General features: G+C 47.2%; 1 protein-coding gene across 3 annotated transcripts in view; it reads left to right on the top strand.

Moving 5' to 3' along the window:
- The window catches only part of Nipsnap2 (nipsnap homolog 2), a 29,600-nt gene extending 11,888 nt beyond the window's left edge, over positions 1 to 17,712 (top strand). For all 3 annotated transcript variants that reach the window (XM_078023996.1, XM_078023997.1, XM_021728641.2), the window contains 9 exons: positions 1,976 to 2,115; positions 2,211 to 2,256; positions 3,739 to 3,833; positions 4,145 to 4,215; positions 4,936 to 5,076; positions 6,403 to 6,434; positions 11,377 to 11,471; positions 15,167 to 15,250; positions 16,626 to 17,712. In XM_078023996.1, the coding sequence (XP_077880122.1) occupies positions 1,976 to 2,115; positions 2,211 to 2,256; positions 3,739 to 3,833; positions 4,145 to 4,215; positions 4,936 to 5,076; positions 6,403 to 6,434; positions 11,377 to 11,471; positions 15,167 to 15,250; positions 16,626 to 16,690 (769 nt within the window). In that variant the 3' untranslated portion in view covers positions 16,691 to 17,712. The remainder of the gene's footprint in view (positions 1 to 1,975; positions 2,116 to 2,210; positions 2,257 to 3,738; positions 3,834 to 4,144; positions 4,216 to 4,935; positions 5,077 to 6,402; positions 6,435 to 11,376; positions 11,472 to 15,166; positions 15,251 to 16,625) is intronic.
- Positions 17,713 to 21,774: the final 4,062 nt, after the last annotated feature.

The raw sequence follows: 21,774 nt of genomic DNA, 5'->3' as shown, positions 1-21,774 counted from the left end.
AGCGAGGAAGGGGTCAGTCATGAGAGGAGTGAGGAAATGTTCCTTGTCTGAACTATGTGGCATAAGTGACTGCATTTGCCAAAACTCATAGAACTGTAAATCTGAACAAAAATGAAGTCAGTGGAGGGGCACAGTTTGTCCTTTGATGCTGGTTATGTGAAGTTTGGAAGAGGATGAGTCTCCACTAGGTTCTGATTTCTTGCTTTTCTTTTTCTTTTTCTTTTTTTTTTTTTTTGATATTAGGAATTGAACCCAGGGTTGCTTAACCACTGAGCCACATACCAGCTTTTTTATGTTTTTACTTTGAGACAGGGTCTCACTAAGTTGCTTAGGGCCTTGCAAAGTTCTGAGGCTGGCTTTGAACTTGCAGTCCTCCTGCCTCAGCCTCCTGAGCTACTGAGATCACAGGTGTAATAAATGCTCTGTGTGTCCAACTTCATGCACTTCTAGCTACCTATAGAGTGCAACTTCAGGTATAATTATTGGGTCAAAGGTTACATGGAGTTTCGGTTTCAATGTAAATAATTCACCCTGCACTTGAGGTTAGGCAGATCTGTGTTCTCACTGGTGGGCCTGTGGAGTTAGACAAGCACTAGAAAATTCAAGATGAAAGTATAGTTCGTAGTTTAGCCAGATTTACTTGGGTACTTACTCATTTACTTCTCGGGGTGCTGAGGATCAACCCCAGGGTCTCCTGCATGCTAAGTAGGTACTCTGCCACCGTAGGCCCCCCGCCCAGCATTTCTAAAGGTGCAGTTCTGTGGTGTGGATCAGGTTCAGTGTCTCACAGCCATGCCTGCCATTTCCTGGCCAGATGCCTTTATAAATGATGGTGAGACAAAACCTATTAAAACACAGTGTTGTCACTCTTGCCGTTCCTAAGCACACAGCCCAGTGGCCATAAGAGCATTCACACTGTAGACACATCACCACATCCATCCTCTGAATGCTTCCTCTTCCCACAGTGAAACTCGGTGTGTCCCTCCAGCAGTGACCCTGCCCTCCCTGTCCAGCACCACACTCCATTCATGTCTACAGACTGACTGCTCTAGGTTTCTTCATGTGTGTTCTATGTCAAAATGGCTTTGACAGTGCAGCTCACAATAGCCAAGTTATGGAACCAGCATAGGTGTCCGTCAGCAGGTAAATGGATAAACAAATTGTGGAATACATACACAGTGGAGTTTTACTCAGCCATAAAGAAGAATGAAATCATGCCATTTAGGAAGATGGATGGACCTTGAGAGTATTACATTAAGTGAAGTAAGCCACAGTCAGATAGTCAAGATTCATATGTTTTCTCTCATACATGGAAGCTAGAGACAAAAGGAAAAAACAAAGAGGGGATTTATCTGGTGAAATTAGAAAAGAGACACAGTAGGATGAAGGAAGTGGACCGGAGCTGGTACTGGGGAATGTGATTGACCAAGATTATTTTGTGTGCATGTGCAAATATATCACAATGTATCTGTTAGGTATAATTATAATGCATCAATTAAAAAGATCTGGGCATGGTGGTAAATGCCTGTAATCCTGGCAACTCAGGAGGCTGAGGTAGGAGGATGTCAAATTTGAGGTCAGTCTGAGCAACATAGTGAAATGCTTAGCAACTTAGCAAGAGCCTGTCTCAAAATAAATAAAAAGAGCTAGTGATGTGGCTCAGTGGTAAAGTGCCCCTACATTCAATCCCTTGTACCAAAAAAACAAGTAAATAATAAAAAGAAAATTGCTTTGGAGGAGAGGGAATTGTGAAGCACAGAGTGCTAAGTAAGCATGGGAACTGTTTGGAGTATGGGGAGTTACCTCTGCATGTCTCTCCTCACTCAGTGTGCGCTGGCAAGCTGGAGAGCACATGTTCTATGGCACCTGCGTTCAGTGCCTGTGCCTGGAAGCCATCCTAGGCAAAGCTACCTGAAGACACTGAGTTCTTCATATTTCCAATTAGACTCAGATGGGTATGTTTTTTGTTCCACAGGAAATTGACCTCTTCTAACAACAGACCTCGAGAAGACAGTTGGTTGAAATCCTTGTTTGTACGGAAAGTTGATCCGAGAAAAGATGCTCACTCTAACCTCCTGGCCAAAAAGGAAACCAGCAGCCTGTACAAACTACAGTGTGAGTGGCAGTTTCGCTGTCTCCACAGCCGACTTTTGTTTGTATGTGTATGTTTGTTTGTTTGTAAGTTTATCACTGATTTTCTTTTGTTTCAGTTCACAACGTTAAGCCAGAATGCCTAGAAGCGTACAACAAGATTTGGTGTGTATCTCAAACTCTTCCTTGGGGGAAAGTAGTGATGTAGATGTTTGCTGTTCAGCTAGCACGTGGTATCTGAGAGATGGGCTCATCCTCATACAGCTGAATGTGGAGAGAGTCTTACACCAGGTTTTGTGGGATGGCCAGTGGCATTTTATTTTAAACACACACAGCTAAACCCTCTCATACAGCTTCCATGTATGAGAGAAAACATATGAATCTTGACTATCTGACTGTGGCTTACTTCACTTAATGTTGTTAGAAGAGGTCACCCTCATCACTTAGACTTCAGAATGCGGAGGAACCAAGGTTGGAGGAAGCCTTGCAGGGTCCATCTGCTCATCCCACACTCAAGTTTCGGCAGACCCTCCTGATGCCCAGATGCAGTCAGCCCATCTACAGCTCTGGGTGCCAGAATTAGAGCTTGTCCCTGCTGTCTTTAGTCTTCCTCTTGAGGAAATTGCAGCTGCCATTTCCTGCACCTGTTCCCTCTCCAGAACCCAGGTCCCCTGCTGAGTATCCCAGGATGTGGAGCCACACCCTCTGAGGCCATTTGTATACCTTGAGATGAAGGGAATTAGCTCAGCACTTCTTTAAAAAAAAAAAAAATATATATATATATATATATATATATATATATATATTCTAGTTTGTTATACATGACAGCAGAATGCATTTCAATTCATAATACACATATAGAGCACAATTTTTCATGTCTCTGGTTGTACACAGTCACACCACTCATGTCTTCATACAAGTACTTGGGGTAATGACGGTAATTCCACTGTCTTTCCCTCTCCCTGCCCCATCCCTACCCTTCCCTCCCCTTTACCCTATCTAAAGTTCCTCCATTCCTCCTATTCTCCCCCTCACCTGCATTATGGATCAGTATCCTCATATCAGAGAAAACAATCAGCATTTGTTCTTTTTGGGAGGGATTGGCGTACTTCACTCACTTAGCATAATATTCTCCAACTCCATCAATTTACCTGCAAATGCCATGATTTTATTCTCTTTTAATGCAGAGTAATATTTCACTGTGTATATATACCACAGTTTCTTTATCCATTCATCTATTGAAGAGCATCTAAGTTGTTCACAATTTTAGCTTAGCACTTCTTAACAACAGATAATGCTTTAATGCTCAGTTCTTTTTAAAATAGTAAGTAGTTCTTCTCTTTTTCCCCCTCCTTCACCTAAATAGCTCCTGGAACCCTGGGACCTTGGCTCTTCCCTACCACAGTGATCACTGCACTTGACTTGCTCACACCTCTAGATAGTTGGGGTGGAAACCTAACATCGAGGAATAGGGTGTCAGAGTAAGCAAAATTCAGCTGAGAGGTGGCTTCATGCATCCTCTCATCACAGCCTGTTCTGAGCTCTGTGGCCAGACATGGAGTAGGCGACCTTCTTTGTGTTACTTTGTTCAGCCCACTGGGATGTTCCACGGCTGTTGAATCACTGTTGCTGTTTCTTCTCTTTAAGCCAAGAGGTGTTACCAAAGATTCACGAAGATGCACACTACCCCTGCACTCTGGTGGGCACCTGGAACACGTGGTACGGGGAGCAGGATCAAGCTGGTATGAAGCCAGAGACTGGCTCACTCTCCACCCTTAGCCTTTCTGGGTCTCTTAGGCAATTTTCTGATTTAATGCTTGTTTTATATATACCCAAAACTTTCTAAGACTTAGTCTGGTTCCACTGTTAAAGTAGTTTCTTCTGTAATTCACTGTAAAAACTAATTATCATGTTGTTTTTAATGTTTGGATACCGGGAAGCTTTGTCATGTCACTGAGGCCAGTGGCAGCTATAGTCGCGATGGCTGACGCTGCTCTCTAGGTGTGTTCAGGTGCCTGCTCTCAGTGTGTGCTCTCTTTTCCATGCGTTTCAGTCCATCTCTGGAGGTACGAAGGCGGCTACCCAGCCCTCACGGAGGTCATGAACAAACTCAGAGAAAATCAGGTAACTACTTAGAAATGGGTTCTTACTCAGCCTAGTGATCCAGTAGATGTCAGTACAGAACCAAATGGTTCTTCTGTCATCAGTCTCTGTTAGTAAACTGCTCAGCTTTTTAGTAAAAATTTTGTCCTTTGGACTCTTGAGTTGTATTTAGATACAGTAATTATGTAGTGCTGTTGACACACAGTTCAGTTGTAAAAATCAGCATGGCAGGCACAGTCAACCTTGCCACCTCTAGTGTCTGCTCCAGTGCTGTGACCACATGTGTCTTCCCCTGCTGGCCTGCTGCCCTGCTGCCCTGCCTGACCTTCACTAGCAGGTGCATGTCGGCAGAGGTTGACAGCCACACATCATAGGTCCCCAGACAATTGTAAATGCCTCTGAGCCATCTGCTGTTTGTAGTCACCATGTTGTCCCCATCATAGACCATCACACACTGCTTAGGAAGTCTACAGACACAGAAAGCGAAACTTGTCTCCTTGATGGCCTAAGTAATCAGGGAGCCAGCATAGCTCCTCATCCACCCTGGAGCTGTAGGGAAGGGAGCCAGCAGCCATTCCCTAACCATGCAGTAGATGATGGAGTTGTCTCTGGCCAACTGCAATCTGCCCATCACCCCACCTGCACCCGCGTTCTATGGGAATGAATGGTTACCAGAGTAGGTCCTAGAGAGTGTCTATACTTGGGGCTGCAACACTTCATGAGCACGCTTCCTCCCCAAAGGAATTCGTGAGCTTCCGGAAGGCGAGGAGTAACATGCTGCTCTCCAGAAAGAACCAGCTGCTGCTGGAGTTCAGCTTCTGGAACGAGCCCATCCCAAGGCCAGGGCCTAACATCTATGAGCTCAGGTCCTACCAGCTCCGGGTGAGTCCCATGGTCCGGTCCGGACCTGACATCCATGAGCTCAGGCCCTACCAGCTCTGGGTGAGTCCCACGGCCTGGACCCGACATCCATGAGCTTGGGTCCTACCAGCTCCAGATGAGTCCCAAGGTCTGGACCTGACATCCATGAGCTTGTGTCCTTCCAGCGCTGGGTGAGTCCCATGGTGCAGACCCACATCCATGAGCTTGGGTCCTACCAGCGCTGGGTGAGTCCCAAGGTCCAGACCCATGAGCTCAGGCCCTACCAGCTCAGGGTGAGTCCACATGCGGTCAGACCTTGTTCAGTGAAGGAAGAGCGAGCTTAGGGGCAGGTTCTGCCAGACATGCTGGTTCTCCTGTCAGTCCTTCTCCACTTCCTCTCCCTCACGCCTCGCTAAGCTCTTTTCTCTGTGATCTTCTAAACATTTATTATTTGATTTTTTTCTAAATTGACACTTTTATCTTTTGAGTAGAAAGATCTCAAGTTCCGAACTAGGTATAATATATGGCATCTACTATAGTTGATTTAGAGCAACTAATGAACTTTAATTAGCCAGGCGCAGTGGCACATGCCTGTAATCTCACTGACTAGGGAGACTGAGGCAGGAGGATGGTGAGTTCAAAGCCAACCTCAGCATAAGCAAGGCACTAAGCAACTCAGTAAGACCCTGTCTCTAAATAATACACAAAATAGGGCTGGGGGTGTTGGTGTGGCTTAGTGGGTAAGTGCCCCTGAGTTCAATCCCCAGTACTCCCTGCCAAAAAAAAAAAAAAAAATTAACCATTGTGGCTATTGAGCAAATTATTCAGCATGTAAAAGTAAAAGGAGTTGTGTATGTGGAGGGGAGTGGTGCTGGGGACTCGCCAGGGCCTCACGATGCTGGTAGGTGTTCACCCCTGAGCCACACCCCACCTGGGAATCACCTTTTGTAGTACTTTGTAGTTGTTCCCCACAACTAGAATGTGTGCCTCAGACAGCAGAATTGACTTTCTGTTGACAAATAATGATTGTGTGTTCCGTGAAGAAGTTAGTTGGTTGTGCCTGTGATAAAACAGAACATCTCAGCAGCCCTCAGCATCTAATAATCACCTCTGAATTAGAGGAGGTGATTGGTAACCTTCGATGCATCTGCAGAATGGGCTCACTGTGTCCCTGATGATGGACATGGATGCCTTGCTCTGATGTGTCTGTGATGTCTGCCTGCATGAAGCTATTGAGTGCTGCTCTTGCTGTGGGGAGGCACATGGTGAACAAGCATGTTTGCGCTCCTATTTCTATTTTTTTTTTCACAGAAAAACTAACAAACCAAAATCTAAATCTCTTTTCAGCCAGGAACCATGATCGAATGGGGCAATTACTGGTGAGTATATTATCAATATTGAGTTTGTAAGTCATATTAGTCTTATTAATAGGTTTTTTTAACCCATAGTGTTAATACTAAGAAATACATCTGAGACTAATTCCATAACTTGACTCTAGACTTTTAAAAATGGCCGGGGGGAGGGGAAGGAAGCACAGGATCTTGCTGTGTTGCGAGGCTGCTCTCAAACTTTGACCCAAGCAGTGCTCCTGCCTCTGTCACCCAGGCAGTAGGGATCACAGGCATGTACCTTGCACCCAGCTTAGTTATTTTGTTTTATGTTTTTATTATGAAATTTTCAAAACATGTACAAAACTAGAGAGAATAATACCATGGATCCCCCTTTCCACACCTATACTAAGCCTCAAAAACCATCTTCCTATGGCCAATCTTATTTAGACCTGACTCCTCCAGTCCAGACTATTTGAAATTACCCACATGGCCTCAAACTTGTGATCCTCCTGTCTCAGCTTCCCAAGTCTCTGGAATTACAGGCATGAGCCACCATGCCCAGCAAGATTCTTAATTTTTAAAAAAAATATTTTTTAGTTGTTGGTGGACCTTTATTTTATTTATTTGTATGTGGTGCTGAGAATTGAACCCAGTGCCTCACGCATGCTATGCAAGCACTCTACCACAGAGCTACAACCCCATCCCCAAGATTCTTAATTTTTTAAAAAAATATATTGGTGAGGTTATTCCATGTACAAAAAGTTCAGTCAGGGTTGGTAGCCACGCTTGTAATCTTAGTGACTTGGGAGACTGAGGCAGGAGGATCAAAAGTTAGAGTCTTTTGATCAGAATTTAGCAAGACCATGTCTCAAAATAAAAAGTAAAAAGGGCTAAGGATGTGGCTCAATGGCAGATGACCTCTGGGTTTAATCGCCAATACAAAAAAAATAATAATACAGATAACCCAATTAAAAATTGAGTAAGGGGCTTGAGCAGGTGATTCTCCAAGAAAGATACAGAGATTTGGCTTGGTTTCTTATCAGAGCTGGGGATTGAATCCATGGTCTTGTACCTACCAGGCACAAAAAGATATAGAAATGAATAATAGCATATAAAAAGATGCTCAACATCAGTAACACAAGAAAAATACAAACCAAAACTAGAAGGGGTATCACACAACACCCATTAGGATGGTCACTGTCAATAGAGCATAAAGTAGCACGTGTGGGCAGGATGCAGAGAGATGGTATCCATGAGAGTGTAAAGTCTCACAGCTTCTGTGGGAAGCAACATGGAGGTTCTCCAAGTTAAAAATGGAAACATAGTAGCATCTAGGAGTTCCACTTTTGGGTAAACATCCAAGAAGATCCAAGCAGGATCCCACAGAGGTGTTCACAGGCCTGCATCCATTGCAGCCCCATCCACAGCAGCCAAGAGGTAGAGGCAGCTCAGTGTCTAAGAGCAGATACATCCTGAGGGGCACAGAGTAGAATAGCATGCAGCCTTGAGAAAGGGGGGGTCATCGCTGCTGTGACGTAGAAAGGCCAGTCACAGCAGGACAGATAGGCAGATCCACCCACAGGACCCGTATCCAATGAAGACAGGTCACAGGCCAGATGGAAAGGATCTCACAGGGGTTGGCAGGAGTTTCAGTGTGGTTCTGCCAAGTGGTAAGGCCTAGATACCTCGTGTACAGCAGTGCAGACATGCATGGCACACTGAACTGTGCACTTCCAAATGGTTAGGTGGTAAAAAATATATAACAAATAAAAAATGAAAAGGTTAGTGGTCAGTTTTCTTTTTTTTTTTTTTTGGTACTGGGGATGGAACCCATGGGCACTTAACCACTGAGCCATATCCCCAGCCTTTTTAACTTTTTTGTTTTATCTTGAGGCAGGGACTTGCTAATTTGCTGAGGCTGGCCTGCGATCTGCCTCAGCCTCCAAGTACCTGGATTCCAGGCATGCGCCACCTTGTCTACTGTACCGCTCCATTCATGAAGTTTCCAAAGAGCCAGCTCAGTACAAACATAGGGTGGACTAATGGGTCCTGGCTACATGGGAGTGGACATGAGTGCAAATGGGCATGAGGGGCTTCGGCACAGCTGGACTATGATCACAGCACCAGCCTGTAGATCTACTGAGAACCACAGAATTGTACACCAGTGAATTTCTTGACATGTAAAATATAATCCAACACATCTCATTTAGTGTAATTTAGCCTCAGATCCAAGGATGATTCTGAATCAAGAAAGTGAGGCATATACAACCAAGACTGGAGTAGGTATCCCTACACACGCTCCTGGAGGTGCCCCACACAGCTGCTGTGCCATGTCTCTGCCAGGGGCCATTTGCAACTCTCTTCCATGCTTGGCATGTCTTCGGTGGTCAGTGAATATTGAGTGGGTGGACATGTGGGCAGCAGAAGCTGTGGTTACATAAGAAATAGATCCACAGTACTTGCCCAAGTTGTGAACCACCTGGAAGCCGTGGAGAGAGAGACCACAGTGTAGTCACGCGTGGAACTTTTACAAAGTGATTTAAATAAGCCAGATCTGCACTGATAGCACAAGAGAATCTTGAGAATGCCACGCTGAGGATGGAAAACTAAAAAGAGTACCTGAGGCTGATGGCTCTGTCTGCCTGCACCAGCCACCTTATAGCCGTCATGGCATTATCTTCTCACAGAAGAGGCCAAGCAGTGCTTGGGAGAATCCCAGGGTAGAAGCAACTTGGCGGTGCTGGTCCTCGTGGGTGCTCTTTAAGCCTGAATCTGTGGCTATTACTTACTTTCAATTTGTATTGAAGCATTCCTGTTTCAATCATGAAGTTTCTCACTTTGTGTTACATCAGTACAGATCTCTTTGGCCCTGGCACGTGGTCCTGAGATTTCTATTTCTAACAGCTCTTTCCTCGGATGTCAAGCTCAGTAACACCAGCCACAAGATCTTTAGTCTGAGGCCAAGACATCCTCTTGATGGTGCGCTGCTATGCACACTAGTCCATTGGGGGATTCTCCTTTGTTCTGTGCTTCTTGGTTTTGGCCTGTAACTGTAATAACTTAGATGTTCAATTTAATTTGTGCATATTACTAATTTAGATTTGGTAGGGAATCCACAAGGATGTAATGAGGTTATTCAGTTCCTTATAAAAATTTTCATGTCCCAGTTCAACCCTGAATTTGTATTCTGGCACATAGGTGACTATTGAGACGGTGGTTTCCTCTCAGTGCATGCTCTGGTCATTAGCAGGCTGAGGCAGGTATGTTTTCTTTGCCTTCCATGAATGAACTAGAAGAATCCAGAATGAAAAGAATAATCCGGAATACTTTATCACTCAATAAAATAGATTTTTCCTTCTGAGCAGACTTAGAATGCACATTAAATTAATTTGCTTAATTTCAATAATTTACCAATCTGATGTGTAATTTTCATGAAGTTATTGATCACTTACTTACAAATGTAAAGGTAAAAGAATCTAATACTGTCATGGCCAACTTGTGGGGGCTCTACCACAGGAAGCCGAGAACTTGGGCCTGGCCAGGTGCTGGTGTCCACAAGTGGAGAAAGAGAACATGTGTGCAGAGTGGTCCCAGGCAGACTGGTATCCTCACTCCCAGGTTGTTCCTGTGCAGACTTCACACCCTGTGAGATGGCATGATTCAGCTCCTGTAGGAGGATGAGCTGGCCAGCCAGCCTTGGAGTCTCAGTATCCCCCAGGGTCACGCCTGCCCCACAGGTGTTGGTAGGTGGTGTCCTTGGCCATGTGCCTCCAGCCCGTTGAAGACAAGTTATGCTGAGTGCCTTCCCTAGTCCTGTTGACTCAGGGTGTGCTGGCTGCAGGCCTGAGCCTGGGCAGCACTGGCACCAGTGTCCTGGGTGATACCTGGAGGGAGGGCTCTGACAGCTCTGGCTTTACTTCTGGTGGCATCCCTATATCTGCAGCCCCTGACTTCATTTTCACTTTCAATTCTAAAAAAAGGTACCCAATACAAGTATGAAAGAAGGTGCTCAAATTGGAGAACTAATGGCCTTTGGCAGCAAAATTTTAAACAATTTTTTTTTTTTTTTTTTTTTTTTACTAAGGATTGAACCCAGGGGCACTTAGTCACTGAGCCACATCCCCAGCCCCTTTTAAAATATTTTATTTAGAGACAGGGTCATATTTAGTTCCTTATAACCTCACTAAGTTGCTGAGGCTGGCTTTGAACTCGTGATCTTCCTGCCTCAGCCTCCCAAGCCACTGGGATTACAGGTGTGTGCCACCATGCCCAGCGATTTTAAACAGTCTTTAGCCACTTCAATCACACTTTGTTGTGTGCAGATGAACTTTCTTGCATATACAGTACATGTTGAGTGCCTCTTAGTATCCATTTTCCGATGGATTGCTCTGATTAGAAAGGGAACCATCGGTAACTTTGCTGGTGACAGTGATGGTCTCATGGCGCCTGCCCAGAAGCTGCTGTCTGTTCTCCCACTGCTTTACAGGAAGCTGCAGACCCTCTCAGTGCCATGCTTCTCAGGAGCTGCCCTCTGGCTGCTGTGAAAGTGTGATGCACAGGGGAGACTCTGTGCTTGGCCCCATCCTCCAGGGTGGGCTTTGTTTCCTATGGGGGAAATTCCCTCTGAAGTCCTGGTGTTTAGTGCCCCACTTTCTCCTAAAGAGTGTCCTTGGAAAAGCAATTATTTCTAAGTTGCCAGGTCATCTCTGCAAGTTTTCTTATATCAGGAATTCTGGCAGCCACATATGTACCTGATGTCACGTTTCATGTAAATAGTCATGAAATCCTTTTCACTTCTCTCAAAAATGATGCAGCTACAGAGAGGTATATTTGTCTTTCACGTGCACTAAAGTGACTTCTGATTGTGTTTAATAGTCTGGTAGCAATTTGATGACTTTAAGAGCAGCTGTCTTTGTTCTAAACAACTGGCCTGCATGTGGGAGGGGTAGCCTACTGACTCCCTCTAACTCTGCCTACTTTTCTCTTCTAGGGCTCGGGCCATCCGTTTTAGACAGGACAGTAATGAGGCAGTGGGCGGGTTCTTCTCGCAGATTGGAGAGCTGTACATGGTGCACCACCTTTGGGGTAGGTACGCCCTCTCTGCTCTGAGGGGCTGGAACTTAGGCGCCCATTCCTAATCAGGTCATGCTGGGTGATGGCGCAGATCAGTAGCCATGAGCACCATGGCACAGACCTCAGACTGCCAAGCGCAGGCCTGTCCCAACACACAGAGGCAAAGGCCAATTGTCTACTGGAGACCAGGGGGCCCAGCGAAGGGACAGAGGGGTGGTGAGGAGTGGCTCACAAGCCCTGGGGCTGCACCCTCTTCACCTTCTGCACCCTCCTCACCCCAGCCCAGAGCCTCCCCACACTCTCTCCCACTTCCTGTGTTGAGGGAGGGCCTGTCCCAGTACCTTCCTCCCTCTCCCTCTCTGCCCTACCCACCAACTTCTGTTTGGCACCTCCTTTGGTGTCCTCAAGGCCTGATTCAGATGTTACTAACCCCTGGGATTGAGTATCACTGCCCCCCACACCACAGGAGTGAGTGTCACCATCCCCCTGGGCCCCCAAGCCCCATGTGATGCTGGCTGATGCTCTGGTGGCTTTGCGCCTCCCTCCCAGTTAGAGTAGGATCCAGGGCTCAGCATGAGGCTGGACATGCCTCTGGACATGGTCAAGAGGCCCTCAAGGAAAAGGATCACTCATGGTCAGGCTGGGTTAGTCAACGGAGAGGGGCTGGGTAGTTTGCCTGATTGGCTTCCACAGGTCTCAGGAAACTGTCTGCCTGCTGTGTCAGTGTTCAGGGTTTAGAGACTCGGCCAGCAAGTCTCTGAGGCATAAAACACCAGTGCCGTGACCTGGGGTGTGCATGGTCCACTTCCTGGGGAGGTGATCAGGATGCTCTAGAGGCCTAAAGAGGACTTAAAGTGAGAGGTATTTGGGGAAATCCTAAGAGGCAAGAGGTGAGCAGGACCTCAGGATCCAGGTGGAATTGACAAGCAAAGGTGGGAAGAGAGGCTGAATGGGGAGGAAATAGAGTCCTCAGAGAGCCACACAGTGCATACCAACTGCCTGGCAGCCAGCTGCTGGGAAGCCAGGTCTGAGAGGATCAGTTGTGCCCCTGGTGCCTGCCCCCACAGATGCCCTGCAGTCTGAGGGAGCTCTCCCACCTCACCCCCAGACACCTTGCGCAGCGCAGATGCCACTCACCTCAGCCCATGCACGGGATGTCCCTGTAGCGAAGGGGGCTGAAATCCTACACCAAGTGACAGGTGCCATGTGCCCTTCAGCTGTGTGGAGCACCGAGGGCAGCACAGCTGCCCAGAGCTCAGTTCTCTCCAGCCCAGTTTCCACCCCAGGAGTGTCAGTTTTCCAATGCAGTAGGTTAAAAACATCTTTTCACTGCGTTCTGCCTTTGGCCTTCTGAGTTTAAAGTACACGTAATTTAACCTTTAGAGCCTAATTTGAAGTGAGTGTGGAGTCATTTTTATTATTTAAAAACTGGCATCTGTCCAGTGGATACAAACTGAAAAGTCAGGCCTGCCCCACACCTCTCCGTTGTCTCTGCCTAAAGAGGCATCCAGGTGGGCCAGGGACACACTGAGGAGGACCTCTGTCACTCCATGATTCACCTGTCGAGTGGGGTCAAGCCAGGAGCACATCCCTTCTCAGCACATGTCACCTGCCACCCACCTGGTCTGGATGGGACTCCCTGGTGAAGAGCTGGGGCTGTGACAGGCAGGTGCAGCGGAGCCTGGCAGGCCCTCACTGCCTCCAGGCCCCTGGAGCAGCAGGTACTCCCTGTGCAGAGGCCCAGGCCCCTTCTTTGCCTTCCTCCCATGCCAAAGTATCCACCTTTGCCCCAGTCTGCATCCCCCATACCCCTGCTCAGTCCCCTATGAGAGGGGACCTGGGGTGTGCAGATGTGCTCTCTCCATGGCCTGCCCCACAGTGCCGTGTTTCTGGAGCAAGATAGCCCACATTCATCAGGCCTCCCCAACCTGCAGGCCACTCTACTATTTGACACATCATCCCTTTTTCCTAACCCTGTGGCTCAAAGCTGGCAAATAGGTGCTCAGACCACACAGTTGAGTGGCCCAGCCAGGCTCCAGCTCAGCACTCCTGGCTGTCAGAGTCTCTCCTTCTCTTACCCCTGTAGGACTATCCCTCTCCCCCCTCTTCAGTCTCCTCCACCCACCACCCCACCATGCCCCCCTTCCAGTGTGGTGTTGTGCTCAAGGCCACCTTTGAAAGTCATCCCACAGCTGGGTGCGACGGCTACACCTGTAATCCCAGCAGCTCAGGAGGCTGAAGCAAGAGGATTGCAAGTTCAAAGCCAACCTCAGAAACTTAGTGAGACCCTCAACAACTTAGTGAGACTCTGTGTCAGAATAAAATATAAAAAAAGGACTGGGGAGGGCTGGGGTTGTGGCCTAGTGGTAGAACACTTGCCTTGCATGTGTAAGGCACTAGGTTTGATTCTCAGCACCACATATAAATAAATGAATAAAATAAAGGTCCATCAACTATATATATATATATATGGAAAGAGAGAGAGAATTGCTTTAAAAATAAAAGGTTAGGGATATGGCTCAGTGGTTGAACAATTCTGGGTTTGAGCCCTGGGACAAAAAAAAAAAAAAAAAGAAAGAAAGAGATAAAAATGTTAGCTACCCCCCAAAGAAGAGAAAGGCAGAGAATGGATAAGTAAATATGGAATATACATAGAATTCAGCATCATTCAGCCGTAGAACAGGATAAAGTTCTGATCATTGTCAGACACAGACGAGCCTTGCGACATCAGGCTAAGTGAGGTGGTAGAGAAGGGCTCCTGCTGTGTGCTCCCCTGGGTGTGGCACAGTGTCCAGAGAGCAGCAGGCTGGTGGCTACTGGGCAACAGGCAGGAGCTGCAGGGAGACACGGGTGGGAAGGCTGTGTGGACGGCAGTTCTGAGGATGTGCGGCCGTGGGAGTTCCCACCAGAACTCTGCACTTGCTGGCCACAGTGGTCAGTGCTGTGTAGGCTTATTTTACCACACTGAAAATGCAGCTGAAATTGTAGAAGCACCCCCAGGCTGTGAGTCCTGGGGGAAACCCTGTGTCCACATGGTGAGCTGACAGGCCTTCTCCCAGCCAGGAGGCTCTGCAGTTCTGTTGAGAACTGGAAGGAAGGAAGAGCCCGGGAGTCCTTCAGCCTCAAGCAACCCCATGTGGAGATGCCCACGGGTACTTACCAGCAAGCAGTGCAAGTAGTGGGAAGTCCTTGCCAGGGACTCAGGGGTCAGCCCGGCAGGCTGCTGTGGACCTTTGGACCCCTCCAGGCAGCTCTCCAGGAGTGCTCCTACGTGCCCTGCACTCGCTGGGCTGCCTGGCCTCCACCTCTCTGTGCTGCACTCAGGGTCTCTCACCTAAAGTGGAGTTTGTTTTGTTTGTTTCTGTGGTGCTGGGACCTTACCTGGTCTCAGGAGTTGGGCAGGTGCTCTCCCCAAGCAGCCCCAGAACCTCTGAGCTCTAAGTGGCTGTTGTCTGTGGTCCACGGTGCCCAGTCATGAGTCGACATGTGTGTGGAGTGGCCCTGCCTCAGGAGGCTGTCAGGGCTCAGGGCAGGTTGCTTTGCTTCTCCCACCAGGCCCAGACTGTGTTTTCTCAGGTGAACATGCAGTTTTCCCAGCTGGGTACTAAGTGCCCATGGAAAAAAAACCTGTGACCTGTCGAATAGTGACCACTGCAATACAGGGCATGATGTCGAAGTCTTTCTTTTTCTGTGTGATTATTTTCAAGCTTACAAGGATCTTCAGACCAGGGAAGATATACGGAACGCGGCTTGGCACAAACACGGCTGGGAAGAGCTGGTGTACTACACAGGTAACACTTGGAGGCACACGAAGCAGACCCTGCATGAATGTGTGTGTCTGGTTGTCACAGTGCTGGGGATTGGACCCGGGCCTCCTTGGTGCTAGGCAAGCACTCTCCTGCTGAGCTGCGTCCCAACCCCACCCAGGTAGTATTCTAACAGTCCTCAAGGATTTGATTCTTTGTATCTTGCCGCTCCAGCTATGTTCTTTCACCCTGAAGCTAATGTGTATTCTGTAAAAACAGGGTGGAAAGAGTGGAGGTGTAGATATTTTCTGTAACACTTACTTGACTTTGTTTTTGTAAAGAAGAACATTGATTCTTTCACATATGTATACTGCCTGGGACAGTTTTCAGACCCTTGGATGTTGTAAATTTTATAATATTACTTCTTTTGAGGGTTTTGTTTGTTTTGTAGATTTCTAGATTCTGTGAAAATTTATTACACAAATTTTTTAAACTTTCTCTTTCTCATCAAGATTGTCAGTTCCAAAAAATATAACCATAGTAGGTCAATTGAGAAGAGTAATTTTGCCAGGCAAACCGTGGCTCAAGTCTATAATTCCAGCCACTTGAGAGGCTAAGGCAGGAGGATCCCAAGTTTAAGGCCAGCCTCAGCAACTTAGCAAGGCCCTAAGCAACTTAGTGAGATTCTGTGTCAGAATAAAAAAATAAAAAGGACTGAGGATGTGGCTCCTTGGTTAAGCACCCCTGGGTTCAATCTTTGTACCAAAAAAAAAAAAAAAAAGAAATTAAATTAAATTTGGTAAATCAGTTTGGTAAAACACATATGCATGCACACGTATACATACATGTATACATACACATATACTCACATAAATCATGAGTACACTCCGGTGATGCCAACAGACCCCCTGAATACCAACCATGTTGTACGTCAGGTATTTTTAAGCCCATATATTACCAAGAAAATGCAAGAGTAATTTATTCAGGGAAGTAAGTATCACCTTGTCTTTTAGTTTAAAGATCATGTGATTCTGGCTACTCTTACCCCCTCCATCAGCTCCCAAAGCTGTGTTTGCCTCACAGGGCAGTTTTACAAATACAATCTCTCTCTCTCTTTGTACAGAATATATGCAAATATAGTATTGTTTGATTTTATATAATTTTATTTTAATTAAAAGAACCTTTTGAGAAATCACCTTTTTTTTTTTTTGTCACAATATGGACTTTCCTACTTTCCCACACATGAAACACATTTCCAGGTAGGATCTTGTCCAGTTTTAATAACATCCTATAGGAGGCTAGCCAACCTGCCCTGAACTCAGTTCTGCCTCCGGGCTCGTCTTCTCAGCAGCCTGCTTGTTGGTGTGTGTCGTGCAGTGCAGTGGGGAAACCAGCACACTGACCTTGCTGCTGTGTTCAGTCCCACTCATTCAGGAAATGGAATCCAGAATCATGATCCCACTGAAGACCTCACCCCTACAGTAGAGCAGAGAATCCGTGTACCTGCCCGAGTCTGGGGACAGGCATGTCATAGATGAATTGTGCATCGACCAGAGAGAAACACGGACGTGTAAGCTGCTGTACATAGCTTCTGAGAGACCTGCTCCTTACAACCCACATCATCTGTGAACGAGACACTGCCTCGGACTGGCTAGCAGGGCCAACCTCCCATGTCTGTCAAACCACCTGGCAGTACTGGCCACCTGCCCCTCTCTCCAGCAGCCCAGTCCATATTAAAATTTGAATCATATATGAATAAGATTCCACCCATGAAAAACATCCAGGCTTTGCTTTCTAAATAGCAAATCTGTTTTATAATTACAGATTTTGTCAAATTTCTTGTATCAGGAAGAAATACAAATTTTGTCACGTTCCTGGAGCATTTTTTTCTGAGTCTCAAACTAGGAACAAATTATGAGTGTCCTAAACACCTGAAGCTATTAGCTTACCTGCATTTTTAATCAGCAGAGTCAGCAGTGTAAGCACTGGGCTGTGGAAGCTGGGGTGCTTCAGTCAGTGGCTCAGGCTCCCATAGGGTGCAGTGATGTCTGCGGAGCGTGGCTTGACCTGTGTTGTGTGAACTTAAAATGAACGCCTGGAATAGCACTAATTTTTATTTGTAATATTTTTCTATAAAACAAGCAGCACTTGGAATAGAGGTTTTATTTTGTGAACAATCACTTATGACCTGAGGCGCTGGGTTGGTATTTTAGTAAGCTCACAGAAGGCGCTCCCGAGGCCTTGCAGGAGGCCTGTTAGGTCTGAGTCAGCGTCCAGCTCACCCTTTGTCCTGCCTGTTGGGTTCAGTTGTTAAAGTAGTGTGCCAATTTTGTGACTGTAATCATGTGAAAGACCTGTTGAACTGAAAAATCATGTCTTCCCCACAAATTGAGGAATTTATGTGTAAAATAAAGTGTGAATAAATCTCATCAAATGTCAAAGTTTTACATGTGAATGGTTTTCTCCAAGAACATATAAAAGTCAATAAAATCCTCTTAGTTTTCTCATATTGTGTGTTTGTGATCTTATTTGTGTGGACTTGTGCAGAGAAAGACTTGTGCTGCTGTTAGGGGTTGTGCAGGAGGAGGAGCTGTGGCACAGAGCACCGTGGCTCCCACTGGACCCTTCTGCCTACCTGCACAGCTATTCACATCTGCTAGCTGGGGCCTGACCTGCAGATTGAGGAGAAAACACCTGCTCAGGCCTGCTCATGGAGTGTTGGTGAAACGACAGTTCTTCTTTTCCCATCTAAGTCCTTGAAGACCTGGAGGTCTTCCCGCTATCCCTCCATCTGTGGAGTGCCTGGCCCAGGCCAGATGCTGAACTCACGTTGACAGGATGTGTAGAGTAGAAGACGTGGAAAAGTGAGGTACTGCTAGTGCAGGTGATGTGGCTGCTCTGAGCTGGGAGGGGCTGCTGGAAATGGACAGTCACATAGGAATTGCAAGGACTAACAGGTGCTGGGGTAGAAGGATCGTGAGCTTGAGGCCAACCTGAGCAACAGAGCAAGACCCCGTCTCAAAAACTAAAAATTGTTTAGAAAATTGTGAATTTGTAATGAAATGCTGTTTAGAGGCCATTCTCCCTGTGACCTCATCCGGTTCCCACCCACAGGCCACTCAGTTCCTGAGAGTACCCCTCTACAGGTACCAGAGGGAACATGCAAAAGCCACATGATCTCTTGCTTCTATCTCTTAATCTTGCTTCTGTAAAAGATCTTTCTGTTCAGAAAAGCAGGAAACAGAGTGACCCTCTGAAACAGAATCCCCTCAGGATGCACCCTTTCTTGGGAACAGTCATCCTGCCCTAATCACAGGGCCTCACAGGGCAGCCTGAGACCTGGGTTTAGTCTTCATTCTGTTCAACAGATTCTGAGCTTACCAGCAGGCGGCTTTGTTCACAAGGTGCTCAAGGCCCAAGTGCTCGGCCTTGAGCACCTCATGAACCAACCCGCTTGCTGCTCTTGTGAAGGAGAGGAGACAGAGAAGGCTGGCAGTTAAGATTTAACAGCACTGTAAATAATTCACATGGTGGTAGAAGCTGATCAATAGTGTGCAGGAAGCACAGCATGATGGAGGTGAAGTCTAAGGGTGGACTGGGATCAGGATGAGGTACCAAGAACACGGCCAAGGCACACTCACTAAAAGCTGAGACAAAGGATGGAAGACATGAAGATGCCAGCCAACATTGGGAAATGCCTCTGTGCCCAGAGTCACACCTAGTGTATGCTGAGCACAGTGGAGACCACTGCAGTGGAGCTGAGGAGAGGGAGTGCTGGGGGAGGTGACTCTGGTCAAGGGGTGGCCTCAGGAGGACCTTGACTTTTACCCTAAGCCAGAAGCTCCAAGCAGAGGTGGGGCATAACCAGACTTACATTTTAAATGGGAGCTTGGATGAGCAGTAGAAGTAGGGCGGAAATTCAGATTCTAAATGCCCTTTGATGGCAGAGCCACATGAGTTCCAGAAGAATCAACTCTGGAGTGCAAATGAAAGAGAAATCCAAAGCGCCCTAAGGTTCTGGCCTGAGGACCTAGAAAGATGGGGTAGGCTGCAGATGGAACAGATTAGGAAGCAAAAAGCAGAATTCTGTCTAAATCACATTGAATTTAAGATCCCAGGCCTGTGCCCAGGTGGAGATGTCAGGAGGGATGTTGGTTCTGAATCTGGAATTCAGAAGTGTTATCTGGCCTGAAGGCCACTCTTCCCATTGTCCGAACACAGAACTTCGGGTGGGAAGCTTACAAGGGCGTGATACAGATGGAGAGCCTGTTGGGAGTGTGGGAGACCCCCCTCCTCAGAGAACATCATGGAATCCCTTACCCCTCCTCCTCCTCTCCAAAGGGCGCCAAGCCAAGAGCACCAAATTCAAAGGTTTCCCCCACCAATCCCCACAGGACATAGTGTCTGCTCGCTGTTCCTGAGTCACCCTGCCAATCAGCACCCACCACATCCCCTCTGCAACCCTTCTGAAGCCGAAGTTTCTAAGCACACGCTCTCTTCTCTCTCTCCTTCTTCCCTCTCTCTGCCCTCTTCCTCTCTGCCCTCCTCCTCTTCTTTCTCTCTTTCTGCCTTCTTCCTCTTCTCTCTCTGCTCTCTGCCTCTCCTTCAGGCAGCCCCCCAATAGAATCTCTTGGTTGAATCTCTGTCTCTCGTGAGTCACTCACCTTTCAGAGCCCATGTGGGAAACCAGCAGGGAAGGCCAAGAAAGCACCAGGGAGAGGAGAACACTGAGAGGGCTACCTGAGGACAACTCCCCAGGTATAGGCGAGACAGCCCACTGGAAGCCACAGGCTGGGTCAGATGGGTCTGAAAACTCACCACTGACTTAGCAACATGGTGGTCACTGGTAACCCTCCACTCAAATGTTGTTATTAAACTGATTTATGAAACTGTATCATAGCAATTCCCACCCAGATTGTCAAATCGTTTATTAAACCTATTCCTACTACTATCCAAACTCATCTTCTGTTCACTGGGTGTAAGTCTGGTGGTCATTGCATGAGCCAAGAAATTTGCAAGTACCATGCAGGAGGATGCTCTGGTCTGCTTCATAAAACAGGTGTCCCTTTCAGCTGGCATCACTGCCGCTGTGAAAAGCCCTGGTACTGCATTCTTCCTTCCTTTCCTCTCAGCTACCCCTTGATAGAACCTGCCCCCTTTTTTCTTTTCACAACTGCCAACAAAAGATCTTTTTTTAAATAATCTCCACATTATTATTTATTAAATTTATATTTTTGGTTTCTATCTAAAACATCAGAGATGTCCATTCAATAACATGTTAATGACTCAGTGGATGGGAGGGAAAGAGAAAGTATGGAGACTGGCAGTTCTTTGGGGTTTTTTCCCTTTGGTGCTTATGATGAACCCAGACTTCATGTCTTGAGGTGAGTGCTCACCACTGACCCACACGCCTGACCACCATCAGTTCTACTTGAAAAAACACGCACTCAGAAGATGGGCAGTGTCTCTGTTCACACCACTTACAATCCAAGTTCTAAAGTGCTGATAAATTAGTGAGATGTCTAGGTAAACTCAAAAAAAAAAAATTCAAAAGAGGATTAATATATAGAAATATGTTCAAAGTTGGGAAATGTGATCAGCAAAGAACCAAACTGTCCTCCATTTCTTGTACTTTGACTTCAGAGTTTAGTGATATTAAAAAAGAAAACCTGGGGCTGGGATATTGCTTAGGGGTAGAGCTCTCGCCTAGCATGTGCTGAGGCCAAAAGAAAAGGAAAGCCACTTGGCTCTTTGCTCCCCCTGCAGCCTGCAGAGGCCTGTTGGTGGGCTGCTGGGTTGGGACTTGGGGCAGACAGAGGCCAAGCTGCCGGCTATGAACAAGGGCTCCAGAAGGGAAGGGAGCCCAGGGCTCTCCTTGGGGTTGCAGGTATTTGCCACCAAGAGGAAACACGTCAACACACAAGGAGAGCACGGTGATGCCCAGCAGCAACCTAAGCGACACCAGAGCTACCTCAGAAAGTGACTGGTGCCCTGCAGACAGTGGCAGGGACTGTGGCAGCTTCCCCACTAAAGCCCTGCATGGAGTCCCTGCGCTGCCTCACCCCGCCAGGCCCCAAGCTAATGAAAGGTAAAAATGGAAGTGAGTCTGTGCTTCCTATTTGTTGTAGAAAATGAAAAAACCACCCGACTTCTCAGCAGAACAGGCCTTCCACTGGGGAGTGAGGTTTCATTTGCTGTTTCAATTCGATGATGCTCTGGTCAGTTCACTTGGGCTGGAAATGGTAAATCTTTAACTCTCCAATAGGCTCAGGGTGAAGGCTGCAGTGACACCACTGGCCTGGGCCGGGCTTGGGATGCCACCTCAGAGCAGCATTTTACTTTGGTGAGCAGTTTCCCAACTGTCAGGGGACAGCAGGAGCCACTGCTGACATCAGAACTGTGAGGAAGCATGGGGACACCTTGAGTGGGACAGGACCTAGGGCTCACAGGTGCCCCACTCCCAGGTTTCTGATCGCAAAGATCCACCCACACGTGCCGCGGCCTGGGAAGTGCAGCCACTGTGGGCCTCCCCACTGGCCTCCCAGACACTGACCTCCAGGCACAAGGCT

This window comes from Ictidomys tridecemlineatus, chromosome 10, assembly GCF_052094955.1.
Source record: "Ictidomys tridecemlineatus isolate mIctTri1 chromosome 10, mIctTri1.hap1, whole genome shotgun sequence".
NCBI lineage: Eukaryota > Metazoa > Chordata > Mammalia > Rodentia > Sciuridae > Ictidomys > Ictidomys tridecemlineatus.
The sequence above is the reverse complement of the archived record's forward strand: the minus strand, read 5'-3'. Positions and strand labels throughout refer to the sequence as shown.